We start from the raw sequence: 23,895 nt of genomic DNA on the forward strand, positions 1-23,895 counted from the left end.
CCCCACCCCCTGACAGCCCCCCCCAAAACTCCCGACCCAGCCAACCCTCCCCCTGCTCCCTGACTGCCCCCCGGGACTCCCCTTACCATGTCCATGCCGGTCAGACGCTGGCTCCACATGGAGGCAAAACCAGCCCTGGTTGTAGGTTAGAACATGCACCCTAGAATGGCAGGCAGGCAGTGGTGGTGTGCAGGGACTCAGCACAGATTCTCATCATTAAGGTAAGGAGTGGGAGCCAATACCAGTCACACATGCCTGAAATACATAATAGGGAAAAACCCTGCCTCCCATAGAGAGCAGTTTCATCTTGAGGACAACTGGTGAGCTCTAGGAAGCTGAGCAGAGGAGAATTAAAATCTCCCAGATACTGCTGTACAGTTAAAGATAAATTATCTTGCAAGTAAATGAAACTGATTCTTTTAAATGAAACTATTGCAAGCATGGTAATGAGATCCAGAGCCTCATGTTCTGTATCTTTTACATCATCCCCAAGCCTCAAGAACAAAAGGTCATTGTCACTTGTGGGTTTGGCTACCCAAATGAGGTCTGCTTACGTGAGCAGGACTCTTCTTAAAACTCCATCCAAGATTTAGTATGGAGCAGCTTCGTAGATATCAGGAAGTGGTCCCTAAATCCATTTTCTCCCCCATGGCAGGTCTCACTTTTGGACAATTTCCTGTCTTACGTTTTACGGAATGGAGTAATCCCAGCAGCCAATGGTAAGGATAGTGGCCAGTTCCTTTAATAGCCCTGATCTCTGTTAACAAAATAACTGTGACATGGCTCCAGGAATTGGTAATGTGATATGGGGCTTTTCACCATTAGGGACCATTTCCACATCAACTCAGATGAGAAATGACAAGATGTCATTACGATCTGCCGGTAGCCTATGTGAAATGAGTTGCGGGTATCGGCCAATTTCTCAAATTACCACTACAACTGGCACTAACTTGAAGTTTCATCAGAGAAACCAAGGACTCACTGGGCAAAGAAATTGAATTACAGGGCACTGAACTGGCACTCAGGAATCCTGGATTCTATTCCTAGCTCTGCCACTACCCTGCGGGTGACTTTGGGTAAATCACTCCCCCTCTCCATGCCTCAGTTTCCCCATCTGTAAAATGAGGGTAATGATATTGACTTCATTGATAAAGTTGCTTTGAGTGCTATGGATGAAAAATGCTATACAAGAGTGTTATTATTGTTATGCTGAGAGATACAAGTGACAGCTTGGATAACAACCTCTTTTAGACTGGGTGTGAATGCACCCTTCAATTAATGTAACTCTCAGAATGAATTAATCACAAACTCCTCACCTAAAACAAAAGGGGGTTGTGAACCTGGCCAGGAGTTTTTGAGTGGGTGAACAAGTTCTGCCCTCCCTCATACACACAAAATACTCAGCAAAACACAGAGGACAGACAGACAGAAGGAGCAGCTGAAAACACAGTGCTTGACCCTGGAAGAAACTTGGGAGGGTGGGAGGTGTCATGATCCTGTCTACAGTTTAGTATCCAGGTTTTGGGGGTCAAAGGTGCAGGCTTAAAAGAATGCTCTTGGTGCTGTGAGAAAAAGAAGCTGTTTCCTGCTGTGTCTTTCTGCATTCAGAGACACAGCACTTTGTACATTCTTTGTAAATGAACAAAGAAATACCTACCATGAATTTCTGCTCTCTACTGGAACATCCTCAGAGTCCCAAACTTTGACTAGCTACATGGATTGAAAAGGGGCAGCATTATTATTCTCTCTAGAGGTGGTCTCTACAAGTAACAGATGAGGCACACTGGAGGAGCTTTATGGGGAAATTCCTATCATTGCTCCAAGTGCTAACCTAGCCAGTCATTCTGAGTGAAAATAACCCCTATCCAGAGGACCAGCATAAAGTCTATGCATCACTTAAGTCCCATTTAAGCCCTCAAAATAAGGGTGCATGGACCTCTTTAACGGGATGTATTTTTCACCCTTCTTGGACAGTGCAGACAAAGGAGAAGGGGTGTTTGCCAGTGGTTGGAGCACAAAACTAGTGTTCACAATTCCTCTGCTAACTCTAGGTGACTTTGGATAGGACACTTAGGAGAGCTAATGTGCTGAGCACTTCCTGCGAAGTGCTGAAGCAATGGGAGCGCATTCAAAAAAGAACTAGATCAGTTCATGGAGGATAGGACCATCAATGGCTATTAGCCGAGATGGGCAGGGATGGTGTCCCTAGCGTGTTTGCCAGAAGGTGGGAATGGGCAATGGGGGATGGATCACTTGATTGATTACCTGTTCTGTTCATTCCCTCTGAAGCACCTGGCATTGGCCACTGTCAGAAGACAGGCTACTGGGCTAGCTGGACCTTTGGTTTGATCCAATATGGCCTTTCTTATGTTCTTGACCTCTCTTTGTCCCTTTGTAAATGTAGATCATACCTACCACCAGGGGTGTTGTAAGGATTTATTCATTCATGTTTGTAAACACTTTGAGATCCTTGGAAAGGTGCTATAGAAGTGCAAGTTATAATTATTAAGTATTATATACATTTTGTTTGTCTTTTTTTAAGCTAAACTGAAGAAGGGATTCCCTCTTCCTAACCTGGACCAAATTACCCTCCTCAGACCTGTTGTTAAAGTTAACGAGGTGAGAAACTGGGTTCCTTCTTAAAAAGAGTTACTCCTCTTTTGCTGGATTGTTAGAGTATTAAAACAGTAAAAGTCCTTGGTATAAGATGAGAAATTTCATACCATAAAGGTTTTTCTTTAGGAACAAATTTCTCTTTCTTTGAGGGAAAAAATAAAATGGAGCCAATTATGCGGATATTCAGTGGCCAAATGCACTCAATGGGTCAAATTCAAATGTGGTGAAAGTGAGAGTAACCCCTTGGAAGTCAAAGGAGTTACACACCTTTTTTACATCTTGTCTAAATTTGCCCCATCAAGTTAAATTCAAGTCTCCATCTTCTCAGTGCAACCCCATTGAGTTCAATAGGGTTGCTCAAACATAAATGAAACAGAATTTGGCCTTCCTCGTGTATTGTGAATAACTGGAGCTTTATATATATAATAATAGTAATAATGATAAAGATGCAGGGCATTTCCTGAGGATTAATGAGCTCCTATGGGTATGTGTCCCAGCTGGTCATAAATCTCTCAAATATACTCTTGCCTCAATGGTTCTTGCTGATATAATAATCAAATGGAAAAACAGAGGGCGATATTCTGCTACCATCACTTGCTGCAGTCATATGTTGATGCAGGGCGAGAAGTTAGCCCTTAATTTGGGTGCACAGGGCATTGCTAGAAACAGGAATCAATAATAAATTAATTTGTAGAAAATTAATGAGCCAATCAGATTGTTCCAATCATCTCCCAACTTTGCAGTCATTTTATAGTCCAAACACTGTGCCCAGTTCTTTGGTTGGGGCTGAAGCACAACTCTGGAGAGGGAGTGCGAAGATACTTTTAAGCCACTGTTGCGTTCCGTAAACCTCGGACAGCTTTGTGACAGGCCAATCCCCTGATAGAAGTTGCAACTACCTGAAGGCTGCTCTTACTTGCCCTGGCTGCCAACAGCCCCAAGAGGGCCAATGCAGCAGCTAATGATAAGGTACATGGAAGCCTCATTCACACCACTTCTTCTCAAGTTAAACTACACTGGTATCAGGAGTGGGGAGGTGGCACTGAAGCATCACTACACCATCTGTGTGTCAATGGAGGTTCCCTGTTAGCTGGAGTGATATTCCCATGGCTGGCTACATGAGCTTTAGGTGCAGGTTCTGCTGGCAGTGCGGTGCAAAGCAGCAGGGCCCCAAGGAGTTTATGGGTCTGTGTGTAGAAGTCTCCATCCCTTTGTGAACTTCTTGAAGTTGCTACTAGTAAGTCTCAGTTCTCTTCAGTAAAGATTCTCACCCTTAATCCCCAGGACAGAATTAAAACTGAAAATTCAGATGCTTAACTATCAGTAATTTCAGGCACTTTTGTGAATGTTCTTCTCTCCTCAGGGTTATCTGCTGATTTCCACTGACATTGACTACAAACTCTAAGGAAGGAGAGCTCATTTGGATGATCAGGAAGTTCCCAACCAACAACAAGACCCTGAAGGCTGAACACTGTCCCTTTGTTTTTAAATTAAAAAATTCTGGAAATGAATGAAGTCTTCCCACTTCTGCTCTGATTTGGGCAAAAAGCCAAAAAGAAAGAGGGACTTGACTAGCATGTATCCAGCAGAGAACCATGTAAAAAATATGTTACAGTGTGTGTTTTTGTGGTTAGGTAGGGGAAGTATTTGTTATTCAGGAGTTTGTAGCTGCTGCAAAAGTGACTGTTTGTAAAGGTTAAAGTCTCTCTGTTTAAGTAAAGCCTTTTCTATATACTTCCTGGGAAGCTCAATATTCTTTAGAAAAAAGGAAGGATGTATGCCACCAAACTGCAAACACAGCAATCATTGGCAGCTGCTTTAGGGTCTGGTTGTAGCATAAACTTCTTATTCTGCTTCCAGCTGAATGCATCTGTTGTGTTTAATATGAAGTGGGAGCTATCAAAAAGTGCTTCAAGCTGAAAACACTTTTGGTGCCTATGAGGACTAAAATCTTTTGAGTGCTGTGTGAAAGGATTTCCTCAGAGTTTGATCAGGGGGGTGGACCAAGTGCCATTGCTCTTCTGAGTGGTATTTCAGGACAGGGACTACCCTGATGTCTTTTTAGTTATAGTAAGTGGGTACCCAAGAGGCTCCAGAACTATAGAACTTAGAGCTGAAAAAGACTCATTAGTCTAGTTCATGCTCCGACAATACAGAATTATTCTTTACACTTTCATTAGTACTGTATCCCTAAGTTTTAGATATGCCAAGAAATGCAGCTACAACCACTTTTCTTGAGAAACTATTCCACAATCTCACTTTCAAGAAATCTTCATGCAAAATTTTTTAATGATTCATTCAATTACTCCTAGTGCTATCTACTCCTTGTTCCACCTGGAAGAGTTCCTAGCTCCCCTTGGCTCTTCAGCTTGCAGTGACAAAAAGGGGCTGTTGAAAGGGAAGGGGGGATAAAAACTTGAAATTAAAAAGAAGTTTTTGAAAAATGAAACAAACGTTTTCATTTGATTTTGAAAGTTCTGCTTTCCAAAAAAATCAAACTTGCCCTGTACATCCTATTTTTCAGCAGAAAAACCCAACAACCACTGACCTGTATTTGACAAACCCACATTTTTCAGCAGGAAATGTTTTGCGGGTGAAAACTTTGAGCCAGCTGTGATTCATTTGGGTGCCCTAGCCAGTAGCTGATGTATGGTTGCATTATCAGTGTCTGCTGGGTGTAGGGTGACCAGATAGCAAGTGTGAAAAATCAGGACAGGGGATGGGGGTAATAGGTGCCTATATAAGAAAAAGCTCCAAATATTGGGACTGTCCCTATAAAATCGGGACATCTGGTCACCCTAGCTGGGTGGCAAGGCAAACTGCAGGGTGTTGGGGGGGGAAAGGGTGGCCCAGGGAGGGCAGCAGCCTCCCGAGCTCTCGCTCTTGATGGCGCTGCAGAGCTCGTGTGAGGGGCTGGGTGAGCTCTAGAGGGCAGTAGGGCTCGGTCCCTACGCACCAGCAAGGGGTGGCCCACACAAACAAACTGTCCCTTGCTGGGCAGGGACATCCTTAGACATACGCAGCTGCATAGGGCACCCGAAAATTTGGGGCACCACCAGGACCATAGGCCCTCCAGGCTCTGCCCCCGCTTCACCCCTTCCTCCAAGCCCCCGCCCCACCTCTTCCCTCCCCTGCTCCACCCACGCCCCACCTCCTTCCCTGAGCATACCCTATCCCTGCTCCCAGAGCTTGATGCCATGAATCAGCTGTTCATGGCGCTCTGGCAGCACTGGGAAGGAGGGGAAGGAGTTGGTAAACGCAGGGATGCCAGCGCACAAGAAGCACAGGGAGTGGGGCAGAGGGGGGAACTTGGCACCGGTGGGTGCTCTGCACCCACTAAATTTTCCCTGTGGGTGCTTCAGCCTGGAACACCCACCCACATAGTCCACCCCTATGACCAGGCCAGCAGGTAAGAGCAGGTTGGCTCCCACACACCCAGCACGTGCTGCAGTCACTTACTAGGCAGGGGCTGTATTCACAGGGGCACCAGTTGTGCCAGCGTAGGGACACCAGTTTAATAATACTGCGTAGGGCCCCATAAATCCTCAGGATGGCCCTGACTCTGGGGATGAATCCCGGAGATCCCACCCCAGTACTCCCGGCCTCCCCCTTCCCTGCAGGGACCCGGCAGCTGCGGAACCCCCTGCCACTGCGCTCTGCACGGGCCCTGGGAGGGGGCCACGCGCACTGGCTCCCTGCGGTGGGGTTCTGCCAGGACGGCCTCCTACCACGCACCGCCCGCACACTCCCGGGGGCGGGGCGACCCTCCCGATGGCTCAGCGCCTTGCTCGACCGCTAGGGGGCGCTGCAGAGCGCCGCAGGGCTGGCGTAATGTAACGCTCCAGACTGAACGGATGAAATGTGAGCCTCGGCGGGTCCCGTCCAACCTCTTCAACTACTGCCCTCCCATTCGCCGGATTTTCGCCTTCTGAGAGAGCCTGAGCCTCGGCGGCCCCCGTTGCCTCCTGCCCGGTGGCGCCGTGAGGGAGGTGGAGCTGCGGTGTGTGTGTGTGACACGGAGTCTACAGGGCCGCCGCCATGAGCCGCAGCTACAACGATGAGCTGCAGTACCTGGACAAGCTCGACAAGAACAGCTGGAGGATCAAGAAGGGCTTCGTGCCCAACATGAACGTGAGCTCGGGAGGGGGGGGGTGTCCTGGGCTCACGCTCGGCAGTGACCGGCCGTTCAGCGCGCGCTGGGGGTTGGGCTGCCCCAGACTCTCCCCCCTCCCCCCGCCCCGTCGCCCTGGGGCCGCTGGCGGCCTCGCGCCGTGAGGAGGGAGGCGGAGCCCGGGGCGGTGTGTGGCCTGTTGCTGTCCGCGAGACCGGTCCCGTGGCCGCGCCCCAGCGTGCCGGGCTCTGCGCACCCCGCGAAGCTCCTGCCCCGGGGAGCTGCGGCCTGAGCCTGGGACCAGACCCAGGGGCGGGGCCCCCTGGGCTCAGGTCAAAGGGGCGTCCGGGCGATGCTTTTGCTCAGCAGCTCTCCGGGAAGCCTCTTCCTCGCCTGAGGGGCAGCGGGGAGAAAGCACCAAGGTGCTTGTTTGGAAATGAAACAAGTGGCTGCTGGGGGCTGGCGGTGGGGGCCTCTTGGAGGCAGGCACAATTCTTCTCCGGGCCCAGAGAGCTCCGGTGTAGCTGGGATTTATTTTTCTTCATCCTTACTTAATGATTCCCTTAGAGTGTGAAACTGGCAATATTAAAATAAACATCAGAGAAAGCATCCTGGTATGCAGGGCATAATGCTCCAAGGTATAATTGTGTCTAATTCCAGAAGTACAAGTTAGGAGCCTAAGGTACACCTAGGCACCTCCTGAGCTACACATACACCACCTTTGTTCTCCCTAACATCTGATTGACTTTAGGCCCTAATACTACAGGTACTAATGCATATCAGCAATTTTGTGCCTCCGGTTATATCTGTACTACAACCTATGTTGGCATAATTTATGTTGCTCGGGGGTGTGAAAAAACTACCCCCTGAGCAACATAAGTTACACCGACATAAGCACTCATGTGCACAGTGCTATGTCAGCAAGAGAGCTTCTCCTGCTGGCGGTAGCTTCTGATACTTGCAGAGGTGGTTTTATTATGCAGACGGGAGAGCTCTCTCCCATTGGCATAGAGCATCTTCACCAGACACACTGCAGTGGTGCAGTTTATAGAAACCTATCTCATAGAGCTGGAAGAGACCCTGAAGGGTCGAGTCCAGTCCCCTGCCTTCACTAGCAGGACCAAGTACTGATTAATCTATTAAATACCATTAATCTATTAAATACCATTTGTAATCTATTAAATACCATTAATCTTGGCAATTCTCGTTCTATAGTGTAGTCCTGCTTGTGGCCGTGAGTTTTTGTAAGACCAGTAACGATTCATTATTTTGTCTCTTCCCGTTCTTGTGTTTGCCTCTAGGTGGAAGGAGTGTTTTATGTAAATGAGCCGCTAGAGAAATTAATGTTTGAGGAGTTACGAAATGCCTGCAGAGGTGGAGGTAAGTACAAGAAGATCCCATTCTCATTTGTTTTCATTAAATTTCAAATACTTGCGTCCCTTATTTCACTTCTGTCACCCTCACCTCCTAAAAAAGCCTCCAACCTTGAATTAACATGGCTTGCATGCATCAAAGAAAACAATGGAATTGTGTAGTGAAGGCTACTCATATGTCCAGCCATGACATTATGCACTGCCTGTGTGCCTGACTACACTGCTATCCTGAAATGGTGCTGCTGGAAACATATTGGCTTGCCAGTTTTGATGACTGTAAAGTACGTAAGCAAGTTTAAAAACTAATTAATAAATTTTTGTGTTTCTAAGAACTTTAGATAATTGAAAATTAAAGGGATTTTAAAATTTACTGCACTTTTCATAATTATATCTTTTTAGTTATTTCCTATATTTCACTATGAAGTGGTGGACTATGAAAATAGACTTGTCAGTTAATTTCTAGTTCTCATGTGACAGCACAATGCAGGAAGGAAATCTTAAATATATAATACAGAGGAAGCTAAAACAACAAACATGGGGATATTTCTGTTGATCTTAGGTTTTGTAACCTCTTTATATATCAATATAAACGTAGGCCTAAATTGACTTGGCACTGTCCTCTGAAGGCTTCTACCTTCATGATATTGGTACAGCATGGACGTCAAGAGCGCAAACTTCCTGACCGTGCCTCAGCATTGACCTGAAATGCGGCAGGGACCACAAAGTAGGGAGAAAAGGGAGTTCATTCTCCATATCCCAGTCAGTCCTTGGCTTATCTTTTGATATTTACCAACAAGAGTGCCAATTGTGGAGGTGGTTTGTGTTATGTCGACACCTCTGCACTGTTGCCACGAGACTCATTTCACTGAGGCATGGTCTATTGAGGATTTTCAGAAATTATCCCACCTTTTTTAATCTAGCACTCGTGGGAACTCTGTTGTAGACTGTGAACCAGAATTTTTACTTCCTTTATACAGGCCTAGATTATATGGCTGTAAAAATATAGACAGGTGGCCTATACCAGCACTTTGATGCTAGCAACAGTCGGAACTGCATTGATACTGGTGCCACAGTGGGAGAATTTCAGAAACTCTTCAGTGTAATGGAGCTTTAGCTCCCCAAAGTGCCAGGCATTTTCCACCAGATTGAAACGACTTTTGGTCACTATTGATCTGACTAGATTTGAGTCAGCAACTTGACTGATATGGTAGCACTTTTCATGATCAACACTGTTTGTCAGCAAGTCCCTTGGATAAACTTTCAGTTTTCTTCTTTCAGGTGCTGGTGGATTCTTGCCGGCCATGAAACAGATTGGGAATGTGGCTGCACTACCTGGCATTATTCATGTGAGTAACTGCTCTGAAGAATTGTCTCTTTGCCACCCGCCCCCTTTGGTTGATGTTTTCGAAATGGTGGTCATGTTGGGAACTAGAGTATAGAATTTCATTTCAAGAGAGCTGTGCATTTGGACCCCACCCCTAAAATCGTGGCTTTCCTTTTGCATATGTATGGATTAAAGGTCAGCAGCTGTTTTCCTTGGCAGAGTATCAGCAGGATACAGTTACAGTTAAGATAATTGAAAAAGTAAAGATGGTACTGGGATATTTATCCTACCTCAGTATTGTCTGTACTTAAAATATACACCCCGTCAAGTGATTTATACAAGCCAGGGCAAATGCGTACTTTTTGATGGTGGCCACTGTGTGTCCCTTTTCTCATTACTCTAGATCAAAATAACATTTTATGAAATTCACATTCTGTTTTGGCTTCTTGTGCATTCTGCCTTTTCCCTTCGTGCCTATGGGACATGAAGTATCACGTTCTCATGCAATGTTGCAGATAGAACAAAATCACAGAAATACAGGAACACGGAGAGGTCATCTAATCCCCACCCCACACACACACAGAGTCAGGACTTAGTAAACCTAGACCAGATGTTTGTCTAATTGCTCTTGTAATTATCCTAATTGGAGATTTTTATGTCCTCCTTTGGAAACCTTTTACAGTGTTTAACTATCCTTATTGTTAGAAAGTTTTTTTTCTAAAATCTCCTAAACTGCAAATTAAGCCAGTTATTCTAGTCTTGCCTTCATGGGATGTGGAGAACAATTTACCACTATTTGCTGTGTAACAGCCCTTCACATATTTGAAGACTTATTAGCAACCCCTCTCCCCAGTCGTCTTTTCTCAAAACTAAACATGCCTAGTTTTTGTTGTTGTTTCTTGGGGGGGGGAGGGAGAGTATGACCCTTTCCTGAGAAGTTAGGCTTTGGAAACGTTTGATCATTTTTGTTGCTCTCCTCTGGGAGACGCTTGTCTATATCTTTCCTAAAAGGTGGCACCCAAAACTGAACACAGTACTTTCAGCTGAGACCTCTCCAGGACAATTACCTTCCATGTCTTACATTCAGCATTCCAGTTAATACACCCCAGAATGCTATTAGCCTTTTTGCAGCTGCATTATGTTGGCTCATATCAATTTGGGATCCACGATAATTCCCAAATCCTTTTCTGCAGTACTACTGGTCATTTATTCCCCATTTTATATTTCCACACTTGATTTTTTTTTTTTTCCCGTCCTAAGTGTACTACTTTATGGAATTTCATCTTTTTGATTTCAGACCAATTCTTCAATTTGTCAAGGCTATTGTCCTCCAAAGTGCTTGCAACCCCTGCCAGTTCGCTGTAATCTGCAAATTTTAAGCATTCTCTCCACTCCATTATCCAAATCATTAATGAAAATCTTGAAAAGTACTAGACCCATGACAGACCCTTGCAGTACCCCACTAGATACATCTTCCCAGTTTAACAATGAAACTTTGATAACTACCCATTGAGCACATTCTTTCAACTAATTGTGCAACCACTTTATAGTAACTTCATCTAGACCATATTTTCCTAATTTGCTTATGAGAATTGGACTGTGTCAAAAGCCTCACTAAAATCAAGATCTATCAGGTCTACTGTTCCCCCTTATCCACTATGCCAATAATCCTGTCAAAGAAGGAAATTAGGTTCTTTTGGCATGATTTATTGTTTGTGTCCATGCTGGCCATGATTTATTACCCTGTTATTCTTTAGGTGCTTATAAATTTATGATTTTAATAATTTGTTTAAATATCTTCCCAGGTATTGAAGTTAGGTCAACTGATCTATAATTCCCTGGATCCTTATTGTTTCCCTTTGTAAAGATAGATACTATGTTTGCCAATCTCCAGTCCTCTGGGACCTCACCCATCCTCCATGAGTGCTTGAAAATAATCACCAATAGTTCCGAGACTGCTTCTGCTAGTTCCTTTACTACCCTAGGGGGAATTTCGTCAGGCCTGACCAACTTGAATACATCTAAATTATCTAAATATCCTTGGACGTGTTCTTTCCTTGTTCTGGCTTGTGTCCCTCCCCCTTGTTGTTGATATTATGTTAACCATCCCACCACAATTTTTTTTTAGTAAAGACAGAAGCATTAAAACGCCTCAGCCTTGTTGGTGTCATCTGTTATTAGTTCTCCTTCCCCACTAAATAGCGGGCCTACACTTTTCTTTGTCTTTCTTTTGCTTCTAATAAATTTAAGAAACTTCTATACGTGATAGTGTGTCACTTTTTAGGAAGCTGAGAGTAAAGTGTTTTTGTAGGGGGGTGAATTACTTTTCATTTTTATTAATTGTCAATAAGCAACATGGTTGTTTCATTTGTAATTGTTTTACGTGGTAACTCAGCAAAAGCTCTAATTTGTTTTTGCAATAAATTGCTGCCCTTGGGGCTATAAAAGTTCTTAAAGGTGACATGTAAAGGAGAAGAATTGGGGTTGCAGATTGTTTTTTGTTTTTGTTTGGTTTTTGTGGCCTGTTCAGCTTATGTCTTACCACAGAAATGTCACAAATGTCCATTCCAGACTTTTGTCTGTGTTAGAGCGCTTCCTGGTTGTAAATCAAGCTTTCTTAGGACAGGGGAAAAGGTTGAATTCTTAATAAAACGGCTTTTCTTCCTAATGTTTGTGTTTTAAATAAGTGTTCAAACAGTTTTAAATAGTTTGACTAAAAATCACAACCCTTATCAATTGATCAGGGTTCATTTTCTTGAAAGCTGTGAAGTCATTACTACTTCTCCGTAGAGTCTCCCAGGACAGACACAATCTGAATTTCTAGTATTTCTAGGGTTGTTGGGGAGGGGAAAGGGCAGGCCTCTTTTAGACATTATAAAATAAATTATCTGCAAAAGGGCCTCTTTGTGTTGCAGGTGTCACTAACAAAAACTAGCTTAAACATCTACCTCTTACCTCTTGGGTCATTTTGTTGTTGTTTCACCTGTTGGAATGAAGCACTTTCTTGGTTTGTGTGCAATTATACAATTCAGTATTGGAAAATGCTGTCTGTTTCCTGCTTACCTCTTACTTCATGGCTTTTTTTCTTTCCTTTATGTCTGCAATCTGCTGGCATTTTGGGTGACTTTCTGCATGCTTAAACTTCTGTGCCTTTTGAGTGTGGGCTTGTCATTATTAAATCCAGTTTAATTGAATGAGGCAGATGAGTCCTAATGATAAATTGCTTATCAGTTTAAATACCACAATTCAATTCAAAAGTTGTTTCCTGTGTCAGTGCGGAATGTGGGAACTCTGAATCCAAGTAAATGACTGGTGTGTGTGGAGATCTGTAAACTGCCCCTGGTACGGTTACTGGTGACTAGTCTCGTGTAAGCTTTACGTTGTGCCTGTCCATGTGTGGAACAGGGTTGTATATCATTTAAAAGAAGTCTTTCCACTGCCCTTTTGAAATCTGATGAACTTTCTTTCAGAGATCTATCGGGCTTCCTGATGTACATTCTGGCTATGGGTTTGCCATTGGTAACATGGCAGCATTTGACATGAGTGACCCAGACGCAGTGGTGTCACCAGGTAAGAGTAACTTGAGTCTGATCTAATATACTTTGAGAACTGTCTTTGGTGATCTGAAATTCTTTCTTGAAATAGCTGTTTGAGATCCCCACATTTTTACAGTACAGAAGTAAAGTGAAATGTTTTTAATAGTGATCTGAAAAGTTTTTCTCTGTTAAGATACCAGTTCATGCATCCTAAGTTCTCTGCAGGAGTTGATTACAACCAAAGCACCTAAATAGTGCAGGGAGCCTTGCTCTCTTCACCCTGTTTTGGGTGTCTGTTCCCAACTTCTGAAGAGAGAGCCCAGAACCCCTGAACTTGGTTTTGGGCAGGTAAAAGAGGAACTAATTTTTAACTCTAGTTTTAAAAGTTTGTCCGTTTATGTGAAGGATTTAGGATCTAAATAGTTTTCTCTTTTTTTTTTTTTTTTTTTTTTTTTTTTAAGAACTCTTCAGTTCACCTTTATTAACCATTTGGAAATGCCTCTGTGCTGGCATCTGACAGCTATTATTCTAAACTATGTGTATGGGAACACAGGAATTGCCATAATGGACCAGACCCCAGGTCCATCTAGTCCAGTATCTTGCTCTGGCACTGGTCAGCACCAGATGTTTCAGAGGAAGGCTTAAGAACCCTGTAATAGACAGATTTAGGATAATCTGCCCTCTAAATAGGTCTCATCCTGATCTCTAATAGTTAGATACTGGCTCTAAAGCAAGGTTAGTATGCTTTCCAAAAAATTTATCGTTAATTATATCTCTGGATATTCTTGACATCTATATAAACAACCAATCCATTTTTGAATCTTAAGTTCTTGGCCTCAACTGTTCCTGTGGTAACAAGTTCCAAAGTTATTTTCTCACACAATGTGTGAATTTTCTTTTATCAGTTTTGAATTTCCCAACTTTTAATTCCATTGAGTGTCCCCTTGCTCTTGTGCTATGAGACAAGAAGAGAAGTTCCCAATCTATCTTTTTTAGGCCAGTCATTATTTCATGTCCTCTTATTTGTCTCCTTTCTAGGTAAATAATCCCATCACTCTTGTGAGTTTCTCCACGTCCTTGAAAATTCTCATCACTCTTCTCTGATCCCCCTGTAATACTGAAATAAAGTATCACTTAACATAAACACTCTTGGGTCACATTTTACTGCCAAAATGTGACAGCAGGGAGAACTTGCTGTTTGCCTTCCAGAGAACACTTTTTGCACTAATTTAAAAGCCTGCTACCTTAAATACAAAGATTTTGTTTTCAAATAACTGAAATTAGAAATGGAAAAGGCTGTGTTGGTAGGGTAGAAAATCAGTGTATTTTAATTGTAATGTGCTTGTTGAGTAGTTTGGATAGGTATTTCTATATTAATCACAGGAGCAACTTTGCAAGTTAAGGATTTTGTGGGAGACACTGTTTTTGTATCCATTATCTAGGACAGTATCTAGAGCAGGGGAGTATCCCTGTAGCATTGAGTGAAGATGTTGTAGATATGGAATACTTTTCATTACAGTAGAGCCAGATTTTACCTATTTGGGGGATTGCATTGTCAACTTGCCAGGGGCCTACAGACTGCATGGAAATTCACTAAAATGGAGCAGATTGCAGCTGTCCTCTCATTTAATATGGTGGTAGGACTGATGAAGACTTCAGACCCTAGTATGCAAAACTTTCTCTGTCAGGAAGCACATCAGTATTAAAGATGAACGTGGCCAAAGGCTGCAATGTAGCATTCTGTGACCCACAAATGAGCAGCCCCATCTATTAACTTTGTGTGTGTTTTTTATACCTTCAGGTGGTGTCGGATTTGACATCAACTGTGGTGTCCGACTGCTGCGTACGAATCTGGATGAAAGTGACGTCCAGCCCGTGAAGGAACAGCTCGCCCAAGCCATGTTTGACCATATTCCAGTTGGCGTGGGCTCCAAGGGTGTCATTCCCATGAATGCCAAGTAAGTAAATGACTTTGTGTGCACTTCTGGGGGATGGGCAGTGTCTGGCCTTTGTTTTGAGACGGGATTTGCAGGTGGGAGGCTGGAAGGAGGTGGAAAGAAACTTCCTGGCCCATTCCTTTCCCCTACACATACAGCTAGAAGTAATAGTACAAAGCCATCTAGGAGTCAGAGGATTAATTAAGGGTGGTTTAAAGGTTATCAGTTCTCATAATGGAGGGTTTCTTTAATTGTATAGATCAGGGGTCAGCAACCTATGGCACGTGCGCCAAAGGCGGCACGCGAGCTGATTTTCAGTGGCACTCTGCTGCTGGCCTGGGGTTCCAGCCCCGCTCAGCCTGGCCTGTCTGCCTGGATGGCCGGCCACCGGCCCCGCTTAGCCCACCACCAGTCTGGGGTTCCATCCGCTGGCCCCTGTAAATGTAAAATGTATTACTGGCACGCGAAACCTTAAATTACAGTGAATAAATGAAGACTTGGCACACTACTTCTGAAAGGTTGCCAACCCCTGGTATAGATAGTGATGCTAAAATATCAGTCGTTACCCTGATATGGGGGAGGGGAAGCAATGAAGTTGCAAGTGGCTTTATTCACTAATTTTATCTTTGTGGAACTGGCTTTTTGATTGGCAGCAAAGGGTTGAGTGAACTCATGGGCTTTTCACCGCTTCAGATATGGGTGTGAACCCTTGGATGACATGTGAGGTTAACTTTGAGCTAGTACTTATTTAAGAGTTTGAGGAAAGTGTCTTGATTGCAGGGACTTGGAGGAGGCCCTGGAGATGGGTGTGGACTGGTCTCTCCGGGAAGGCTATGCCTGGGCAGAGGACAAGGAGCACTGTGAGGAGTATGGAAGGATGCTGCAGGCTGATCCCAATAAGGTCTCCTCAAGAGCTAAGAAAAGAGGTTTGCCTCAGGTAATGTTACCTGTAAGGTAGTTGTAAACACTTTGAGGTTTAAAACAACAACAAGGAAAAATTAGCTTCATTCATTTCTGTAACTCATGCCCTGTGTTCATATAGGCTTTGACTAGCCTTGATTTGGGAGGGGTTATGATTTTGAATCTGTTTTCTGACAGAGCTAGAATAGTGGGAAACAAATAACAGTAAGAACTGTAATTTAATTCTTACCTATGTATAAAATTGCCCTCCCACCTGTCGTTAAACAGCTGGCCCTGACTGTTTGAATTCATCACTACTAGCACTTGTCAACCTTTTAGGAATGGTAGCTTTTCTAGATTTGTTGTTGTTGTTGTTCTGATTACATTGACTTAAATTGTATGACCAACAATGTATTTAAAAAAAAAAAAAAAAAACTTGAACATGTCCTGTGACTTGGTTGTAAAATTCTGGCCTGCCATGCAAGGCGACTGGATTTAACTTCCATTGCCTGGGTTGGTATGCTGGCTAGAGTAGAGATCATACCATTGTTATAATTTAAAGGCTTCTTCCTCCAACTCTCTTGGGCATTATTAATGAGGATATATTGCAATTCCATGGCATTTTAACCTTTAAAGACTTTTGCAAACATTAACCTTCATATCTCTCCTGTGGAGCAGCTAATTATCTGTTTCACACAGTTAAGTGAATTTCCCAAATGTACAGAGTTGGTGTCAAAACCAGGATTAGAATTTGGGAGATTCTGGTTCCCAGTCCTATGCTCAGACCACGTCTCCATCATTGATGACCGACTTCTCCAGGAATGTGGCTTTAAAAAAATCCACCTGTTTGTTGTATTTATGAACTTTTTGGTCATGTCTACACTACCACTTACGTCAGCAAAACTTATGTTGCTGGGGGAAAAAAAAACACACCCCATACCGGCATAAGTGGTTGTGTGCACAGCACTATGTTGGTGTTAGAAGTTTTACCACCAATTGTTGGGGGTGGTTTAATTATGTCAATGGGAGAACTCTCTCTCTCTCTCTCCCGTTTGCATAGAGCAGTTACACGAGAGATCTTACAGTGGCACAGCTGCATTGGTACAGCTGTGCCGCTGTAAACTCTCTAGTGTAGACATTGCTGCAGCCCTATTACTAAGGCTATGTAAAGGCTGCTTCTCTTTACTATCTGTTTTATAATCTGTTCCTTCCTTTTAAGTATGCCTCTGTGTGTTTGCTGAAAGTGGCAGCCCTACTGCTACTTTCTAACCACATTCTATTACAATTCACCATATTGCACATAAACCCATGACTCTTCATTCATAATCCCCTCCAAAGGAGACAGCCATTCCTCTGTTCCCAAAGGCTCACTTTTTGTCCAGTGTCTAATCAGTAGATGGCTAAGATATGTTGTTGTAATTGACAGCTGGGGACCCTGGGAGCAGGAAACCATTATGCTGAGATCCAGGTGGTGGATGACATTTATAACGAGTATGCTGCCAGGAAGATGGGCATTGATCACAAGGGACAGGTGTGTGTAATGATCCACAGCGGCAGCAGAGGCCTGGGCCATCAAGTAGCTACAGGTATATTCTGTGATAAGACTACTTTTGTAAGAGCTGAAGTAAGATAAAATTTCTTCAGAATAGTCTGCTGCTCACAATAAACCTTATTAACCAGTCACATTTATTAGAATATATTCAGTACTTATATTGTGCTTTAAAAACAATGAGTTAATCCTTAACCAGCCCTTATGAAGTAGGTAATTATCTCCGTTTGAGATTGTGGGGGAATGGGACAGAGATCTAGACTGTGAGCTCTCTAGGGCAGAAGCTGTCTTTATTTGTATTTGCTTAGTACAATGAGACTCTAATCCTTGGTTGGAATCCCTAGGCACTATTGCAATAGAAATAAGAGGAAAAGGAGAGAGGTGGTAACTTTCCAGAGATCACAGAAAAAGTCAGTGTTAGAGCTGTGGCTAGAACATCAGACTTCCTGCACTGAGTGCTGTGCTCAGACCTCTAAACCATACTCCTAGGACTTTAACTTTATCTATTAGGTAGTTAAAACTTAAAACACATGCTCTAAGGAGCATGTCTTTTCTTCCAGGCACCTAGTTCCATCACTTTCACTCTGAAGGTGGTACTGTGGGACCCTGTGTAGCAACAATTGAAGTCATCATTCCACACATTCATTTCTAATTTTAAGAGGAAGTTGAAGGTTCAACCACTTTCTGGTACCTCTGAGAGAGGAGCTGGATTTTGTGCCTGTGAATCCAGATCTAAAGCCTTTCAAGGTAGAGGTGACAGGCTGGTTGTATTGTTTGTTTTTCCCCAGATGCTTTAGTGGCTATGGAGAAAGCCATGAAACGGGACAAGATCATAGTTAATGATCGCCAGTTGGCATGCGCCAGAATTGCCTCCCCAGAGGGACAGGACTACCTAAAGGGAATGGCAGCGGCTGGGAACTACGCATGGGTCAACCGCTCTTCCATGACTTTCCTAACCAGACAGGTAGGAGCAGAGCTGCTGTTCTGCTGCAAGTATTCAGGTTCTTTTAAAGGTCCCTGGAACAAGGTAAAACATTTTGAGCCATGATGATGAGCAGCTGGGTGAAGCTTGTACTTTTCTGCTGCCTGTGCTATATTAACTTGTTGGTTTAAGAGAACACTTCAGTCTCAAGAGCAGTCAGTCCAATACCTTTTACCAGCAGAAAAGTCTCACTGGGTTACATCTAAAAGATGTAGAACAACACGTCTTAACATTTCTTCTTCTGCCAGTTTGAGAGGGTAAAATTTTCAGACATGCCAATGCTCCATTTTCAAAAGCTAAGTTCTGAGGTCTCTATTGTTACCCTCAAACTGGCAGAAGAGGAAATATTAAGGCATGTTATTTCACAGCTTTTTGATTGATCTCTGGTGTTCTAAGTCTTCCTGATTGATTTCTAATACTTTCAGAAGGATCCAAGCTGCCAGTGAACAGATAATCAGTCCAGTTCGGTTGTAGAATAAATTTTGCACAACTCAATTGACTTCAGTGAAGTTGCATTCACTTATGTCAGGGCTACATTTGGCCCAGTGTTTCTAGAACCAGGGAGGCTGAACTGAAAGTGTTGCCTTACCTGTCACTTCATTTAGTTGCAGTGTTCTGTTTTCTGACACACTGTTTCCCGTGACAGGCCATTTTCAAATGAGTCTGCTGCTTTTAACCCCTAAAGCTGTGAGGGATTGCTCCTGTGTTTACATCCCAACTTTTCTCCCTTAGGCCTTCGCTAAAGTCTTCAACACAACCCCTGATGACCTAGATCTTCATGTTATCTATGATGTGTCTCATAACATTGCCAAAGTGGAGCAGCATGTGGTGGATGGAAAAGAGCGGACCCTGCTGGTGCACAGAAAGGGATCGACTAGGGCTTTCCCTCCTCATCATCCTCTCATTGCTGTTGATTACCAAGTACGGTTAACTTTAGAGGGAGGTGGAGGCAGGGGAGGGGGTTCAGATGAATAGAAAGGGTTTCTGTATTACTAACAGAGGAAGATTTTAAATGTTTCAGTTCAAAAAGGGTAGCAAATGAATTATATTGGAACACTTGTCAGTGTCAGCCATTATCCTCAGGCTTGTATTGAAACTTTTGGACACTTCCTGATTCATCTTTCTTCCCCAACCTACAATTGCCTGCATGATCTTCCCACATCCTAACCCCCAATTTCATGAACATTCATATCCCGCCATAAAATGTCCATACCCAGATGTGGCCCTCAGGCCAAAAAGTTTACCCACCCCTGCCTTAGGGCAAACTGTGTCTGTTTGCCTGGCCTCCTCATGATAATGAGCAATTTTATACACTGCCTGTGTTTTCCAGTCCATCTGCTGACTCAGGAGTCCTGGGTACACAGCCAGAGGCTTGCCAGCACTCCTTTATGGATATGTGATCCTGATGGCACCCCTTATATCGTTTATTGAACAAAACTGTCTTAAATCTTGAGTGATTTTGATCTTAAATTGGGAATATTATTTTGTTTGTGCCCCTAGCTGACTGGACAGCCAGTACTGATTGGTGGGACAATGGGAACCTGTAGCTATGTTCTTACTGGTACTGAGCAAGGCATGACCGAGACCTTTGGAACCACATGCCATGGAGCTGTAAGTACAAAAAACAGTTAAAGAAGGGATTGTGATGGGATATCCAAAAAACAGCTGCTCAAGGAGCAGCCAGTGTGCTGTTACTCTTGTGGGTAGGGGAGATAAGATTCCCAGATCTCCAGCCTACGGAGTGGTGCAGATGGTGTGCCTTGTGCACTATTGATGCCTCTTTCTCTGGCTAACACTAAGCTTCCTTGCCTACAAAAAGGGTTGGTGTGGTGGACAGAGCCCCACCACCAAACACTGACAGCCCAGAACTAAGAACTGGAATGGAAGCCTTGAGGATGCCCATGCAAAGCACTTCCCTTGGTAGAAGGAGGTGGTGCAAGGGCTTCTTTAACAGTGGAAAGAAATGGTTGCAGCTTCCTCACCCAGTTAAAGCCCAGATTGTGGATACTGATTACCTAGCAGTTTCAGTGAAAAGAGAGCTGGAGCCGGTTCGCTCTGGTTCACGAGAACCGGTTGTTAAATTTAGAAGCCAGTGTAGAACAGGTTGCTAAAGGGGTGGCCTGGCTTCCCCAGGGGGGCAGTTTAAAGGGCCCTTTAAATTGCCACCAGAGCCCCACTGCTGGAGCCCTCGGGTAAGGCTGCGGTGCTCTGGGGGCTATGTAAAAATTCCGGGGCTCCTGCTGCTTCTACCGCCTCGGCCTATTTAAAGGACCAGGGTGGTAGAAGCAGGGGAGCCACGGGCCCTTTAAATAGCCCCCAGAGACCTGGAATAGCGGGGGGGGGGGGCACTCCAGGGACTCTTTAAAGGGCCGGGGCTCCAGCTGCCTCTGCCGCCCCAGTCCTTTAAATAGCTGCCAGAGCCCCACTGCTTCCCCAGGGCTCCAGCAACTATTTAAAGGGCCGGGGCAGTAGAAGCAGGGGAGCCACAGCCCTTTAAATAGTCCCCGGAGCTGCTGCTGCTGCTACCCCGGTGGGGGAGGGCGGGAGGAGAAACTTTCTGGTTCTGAGGGGGGTAGTCGGGGGCAGGACATGGGTTGGGGTCGGATTGGGGCTTGGGGGGAGAGACAGGCACGTGGGGCTTGTACTGTACTCACCCTGCGGTTCCCTACCGGGTCTTCGGCGGCACTTCGGTGGTGGGTCCTTCACTTGCTCCGGGTGAAGGACCTGCCGCCGAAAACCCGAAGCAAGTGAAGACTTCCCCCCGCCGCAGAAGTGCTGCCGAGGACCCAGTAGGGAACCGGTTCTTAGGATTTTGGGAGCTCATCACTGGAGAGACCTACAGGAATCCTAGATACCTGCATGCTGTGGATTTTTGTACATGTCGTGATCCCTAACAACGCTTCAGAATGTGCCATTAATTATGCAGGAACCCCAGCACACCTATGCATTTTACTGCTGCCTCCTGTTTCTCAGCTCTCCTGAGGCATGTAATCTTTGCATCAAACTGAATATTTTGCTAGTTGGGGTTTGTGTACAACATGCACCGCCTTCTAAATATTAACGAATGCTGGCTTGTTAAAAATCGCTTGCGCTGTATAGCACCAGAAATCCCCAAAAGTAAACCCCAAGTAAGACTTTCTGAGTGTTCTGTCCCATCAAGTCTCCGGTTAGTTTAAATATAAAATTTGTGCATGATTATTTCTGCAAATGCTGTCTTGCCTGGAATGAAACACCTAGGTGTGTGACTTTTTTATTTCCACTGTCTGTCGGTCTTAGTAATGCAACTCTTACTCCTTGTGGTGACTACAAAACAAAGTGAAATAATCTAAATCTATTGTTTAGGGTCGTGCATTGTCCCGAGCAAAATCTCGACGAAACTTGGACTTCCAGGATGTGTTGGACAAGCTGGCTGACATGGGGATCGCAATCCGTGTTGCTTCTCCCAAGCTGGTCATGGAAGAAGTAAGTGTTAAATTTCTGACTGGATGTGTACTCTGATAGACAGCAAATTATCCACTGGGGCAACTAGAGGAGCCGCACTTGCATCCCTGACGGAAGCTGTCAGATTCTCCAAGTGTCACATGAAGAGCCTGTATTCAAAACCAGCCCAATCTAGTCCTTTGCCCAAATGATGGCATCAGGGAAAACTCCATGGAGGTTTGCCCTGATGATTCCAGACACTAATAGGACTGTGAAAGTTAACCTTTATAGGCTGCCTCTTTCTGGAAGGAAGTTGGAGTGGCTTGTTCCATGGCGCAGGCACCTGGTGTCCTCTCTCCTGCTTCTGAGTCCAGTATGGTGGCTAGTTCAGTTCCTGAATATCTTCAAAATAGCTTGATTCCTCCTTCTCCCCCTCCCCCCCATAAGACATAAACTTGCTATGTTCTTCAAGTGGTTCACTAATCTTTTAGCTGTGTAAAAATAACTAGTGCCTCAATGAGTAAGTTCCCCTATTTTAAGAGAGTAGAAAGGTAAAGCAAAGAGGCATGTGTCTAACTTTGTGTGTCTTTTTTTTTTTTTTTTTTTTTTTAGGCACCAGAATCCTATAAAAATGTGACAGATGTGGTTAACACCTGCCATGCTGCTGGCATCAGCAAGAAAGCTATTAAATTGAGACCTATCGCTGTTATTAAAGGCTAGGAACTGACTGAGGCCATCAGAAATCACTGGCACAGCAATGCCTTCCACAGAACAGACTAAAATTGTCATCATTATCATCTTTCATACCTCTTGACTGCAGAGCGTTCAGATAGTACACTCCCTATTCTGGAAATACGACTGGGCGAGAAGTCTCAAAAATAACTTTTTTTGTGTTACGATGCTCTGTAGTATGCAGAAGGGGTAAACAAACCGATGCTGTTGCCTTATGTTTAATGATCCCACAAAAATGCATTGAATTCCATTAGTAGAACTGCAGACCTGGTTCAACCAGACTGTCACTAATAAGCCTGGAGATGGCAGTACACCCTTCATCAGCCAATTTAATATATAACCCTTGCCCAACTCACTGTGCACCCAAGCGACTGGAGCTCCTGACGCCAACTGAAGTCCTCTGGCAGGTCACATACAGAACTCCTGGCAGTGGGAAGATGCTCTGTTTGCAAACACTAGTCTATATTGTGTAGACATACGGTAGTGGTAGTTATGTAACAAATGATGAGGTAGGGAGTGGTCTTAACCCTAACAAAAAGCATGAGAGAGACTAGCCAGGGTTCAGACACAGCCCCCATAATTAAAACATGACCCTAGGGTGTACTGACTCCTTTGATATTCACAGTTGTTCCACAAGGGCTGATGGGAATTCTAGTGCCATTGGGTATGTTATTGAAAAGGTCAAAGGTTACCTTGCACATGGTGTGACTTAACAACTGACAGATGTGCTTAGCATAAGACTTGAAAGGTCTGCAACTGTAATTGGATCTGCTGGCGCAGCTCTCTCCAATGAGTTTCTGTGTGGATGACTTAGTGGATTGGGATGGAGGATCATGACTGAAGATAAGTATGATTTGAGACTGACAGATTAGCCCTTTATTTTTGTTTTACATTTAGTTATTGAGACTTGGGAGGCAAATCACCAAAACTGGTGAATTTCTGGGAACTTGGAATTTCTAAATAAAATGGGAAAACACAAAATCACTGCAGTGTGTATGCTGTCCTCATTGTGTTGCTGAAACAGCTGATTATTAAAAAGAAAAAAGTGCTTATACTGTGGTCTAGAAGTTACCAAGATTTCAGATTATAACCAAGCTGGTGTGTCTGCATGTGGGCTATGAATTGTACAAATGTTTGCATTTAGTAGCACTGTTTGTTTGTTCCAAGAAATGCTAATATAGCAAATAAGTGCTTAACTTTAATGGAATTGTTTAACATTACATTTTTCTCAGAACCAGTTCTCCCCCTCCCCCCCCCCCCTCACTTTTGTCCTTTGTGAAACTTGCTTGTAAATGCAGACACTAGGTGGCACTCGTATTAAAATAAAACCCTGAAGCTAGTGCAGAAGTGCAACCCTGGCAAAAATGCCCATAATAGGGGTTCAGAAACTAACTACTGTTAGTCTCTAAGGTGCC

At 44.1% G+C, this 23,895-nt stretch overlaps 2 protein-coding genes across 2 annotated transcripts in view; both read left to right on the plus strand.

Annotated features, from left to right (window-relative positions):
* Window positions 1-5,019, plus strand: part of LOC117870703 (BPI fold-containing family C protein-like) — a 25,887-nt gene extending 20,868 nt beyond the window's left edge. Inside the window, exons 14-16 of the mRNA XM_034757971.1 lie at window positions 656-719; window positions 2,543-2,619; window positions 3,980-5,019. Coding sequence (XP_034613862.1) covers window positions 656-719; window positions 2,543-2,619; window positions 3,980-4,021 — 183 coding nt within the window. The 3' untranslated portion in view covers window positions 4,022-5,019. The remainder of the gene's footprint in view (window positions 1-655; window positions 720-2,542; window positions 2,620-3,979) is intronic.
* Window positions 5,020-6,514: 1,495 nt separating this feature from the next.
* On the plus strand, window positions 6,515-23,464 carry RTCB (RNA 2',3'-cyclic phosphate and 5'-OH ligase). Its single transcript, XM_034778002.1, has 12 exons — window positions 6,515-6,747; window positions 8,029-8,107; window positions 9,379-9,446; window positions 12,895-12,994; window positions 14,762-14,918; window positions 15,678-15,834; window positions 17,224-17,383; window positions 18,135-18,310; window positions 19,061-19,249; window positions 19,829-19,939; window positions 21,671-21,790; window positions 22,361-23,464. Exons 1-12 carry the CDS (start codon window positions 6,655-6,657, stop codon window positions 22,466-22,468), a joined length of 1,518 nt encoding a protein of 505 aa, XP_034633893.1. The 5' UTR covers window positions 6,515-6,654; the 3' UTR covers window positions 22,469-23,464.
* Window positions 23,465-23,895: the final 431 nt, after the last annotated feature.

Source organism: Trachemys scripta, chromosome 1, assembly GCF_013100865.1.
Source record: "Trachemys scripta elegans isolate TJP31775 chromosome 1, CAS_Tse_1.0, whole genome shotgun sequence".
In the NCBI taxonomy this organism is placed as follows: domain Eukaryota; kingdom Metazoa; phylum Chordata; order Testudines; family Emydidae; genus Trachemys; species Trachemys scripta.

Coding starts and splice junctions, on each gene's coding strand:
- RTCB (XM_034778002.1), top strand. CDS start 6,655: ATGAGCCGCAGCTACAACGATGAGCTGCAGTACCTGGACAAGCTCGAC. Junction 6,748..8,028: donor GCTTCGTGCCCAACATGAAC/GTGAGCTCGGGA, acceptor GTTTGCCTCTAG/GTGGAAGGAGTGTTTTATGT. Junction 9,447..12,894: donor CACTACCTGGCATTATTCAT/GTGAGTAACTGC, acceptor ACTTTCTTTCAG/AGATCTATCGGGCTTCCTGA.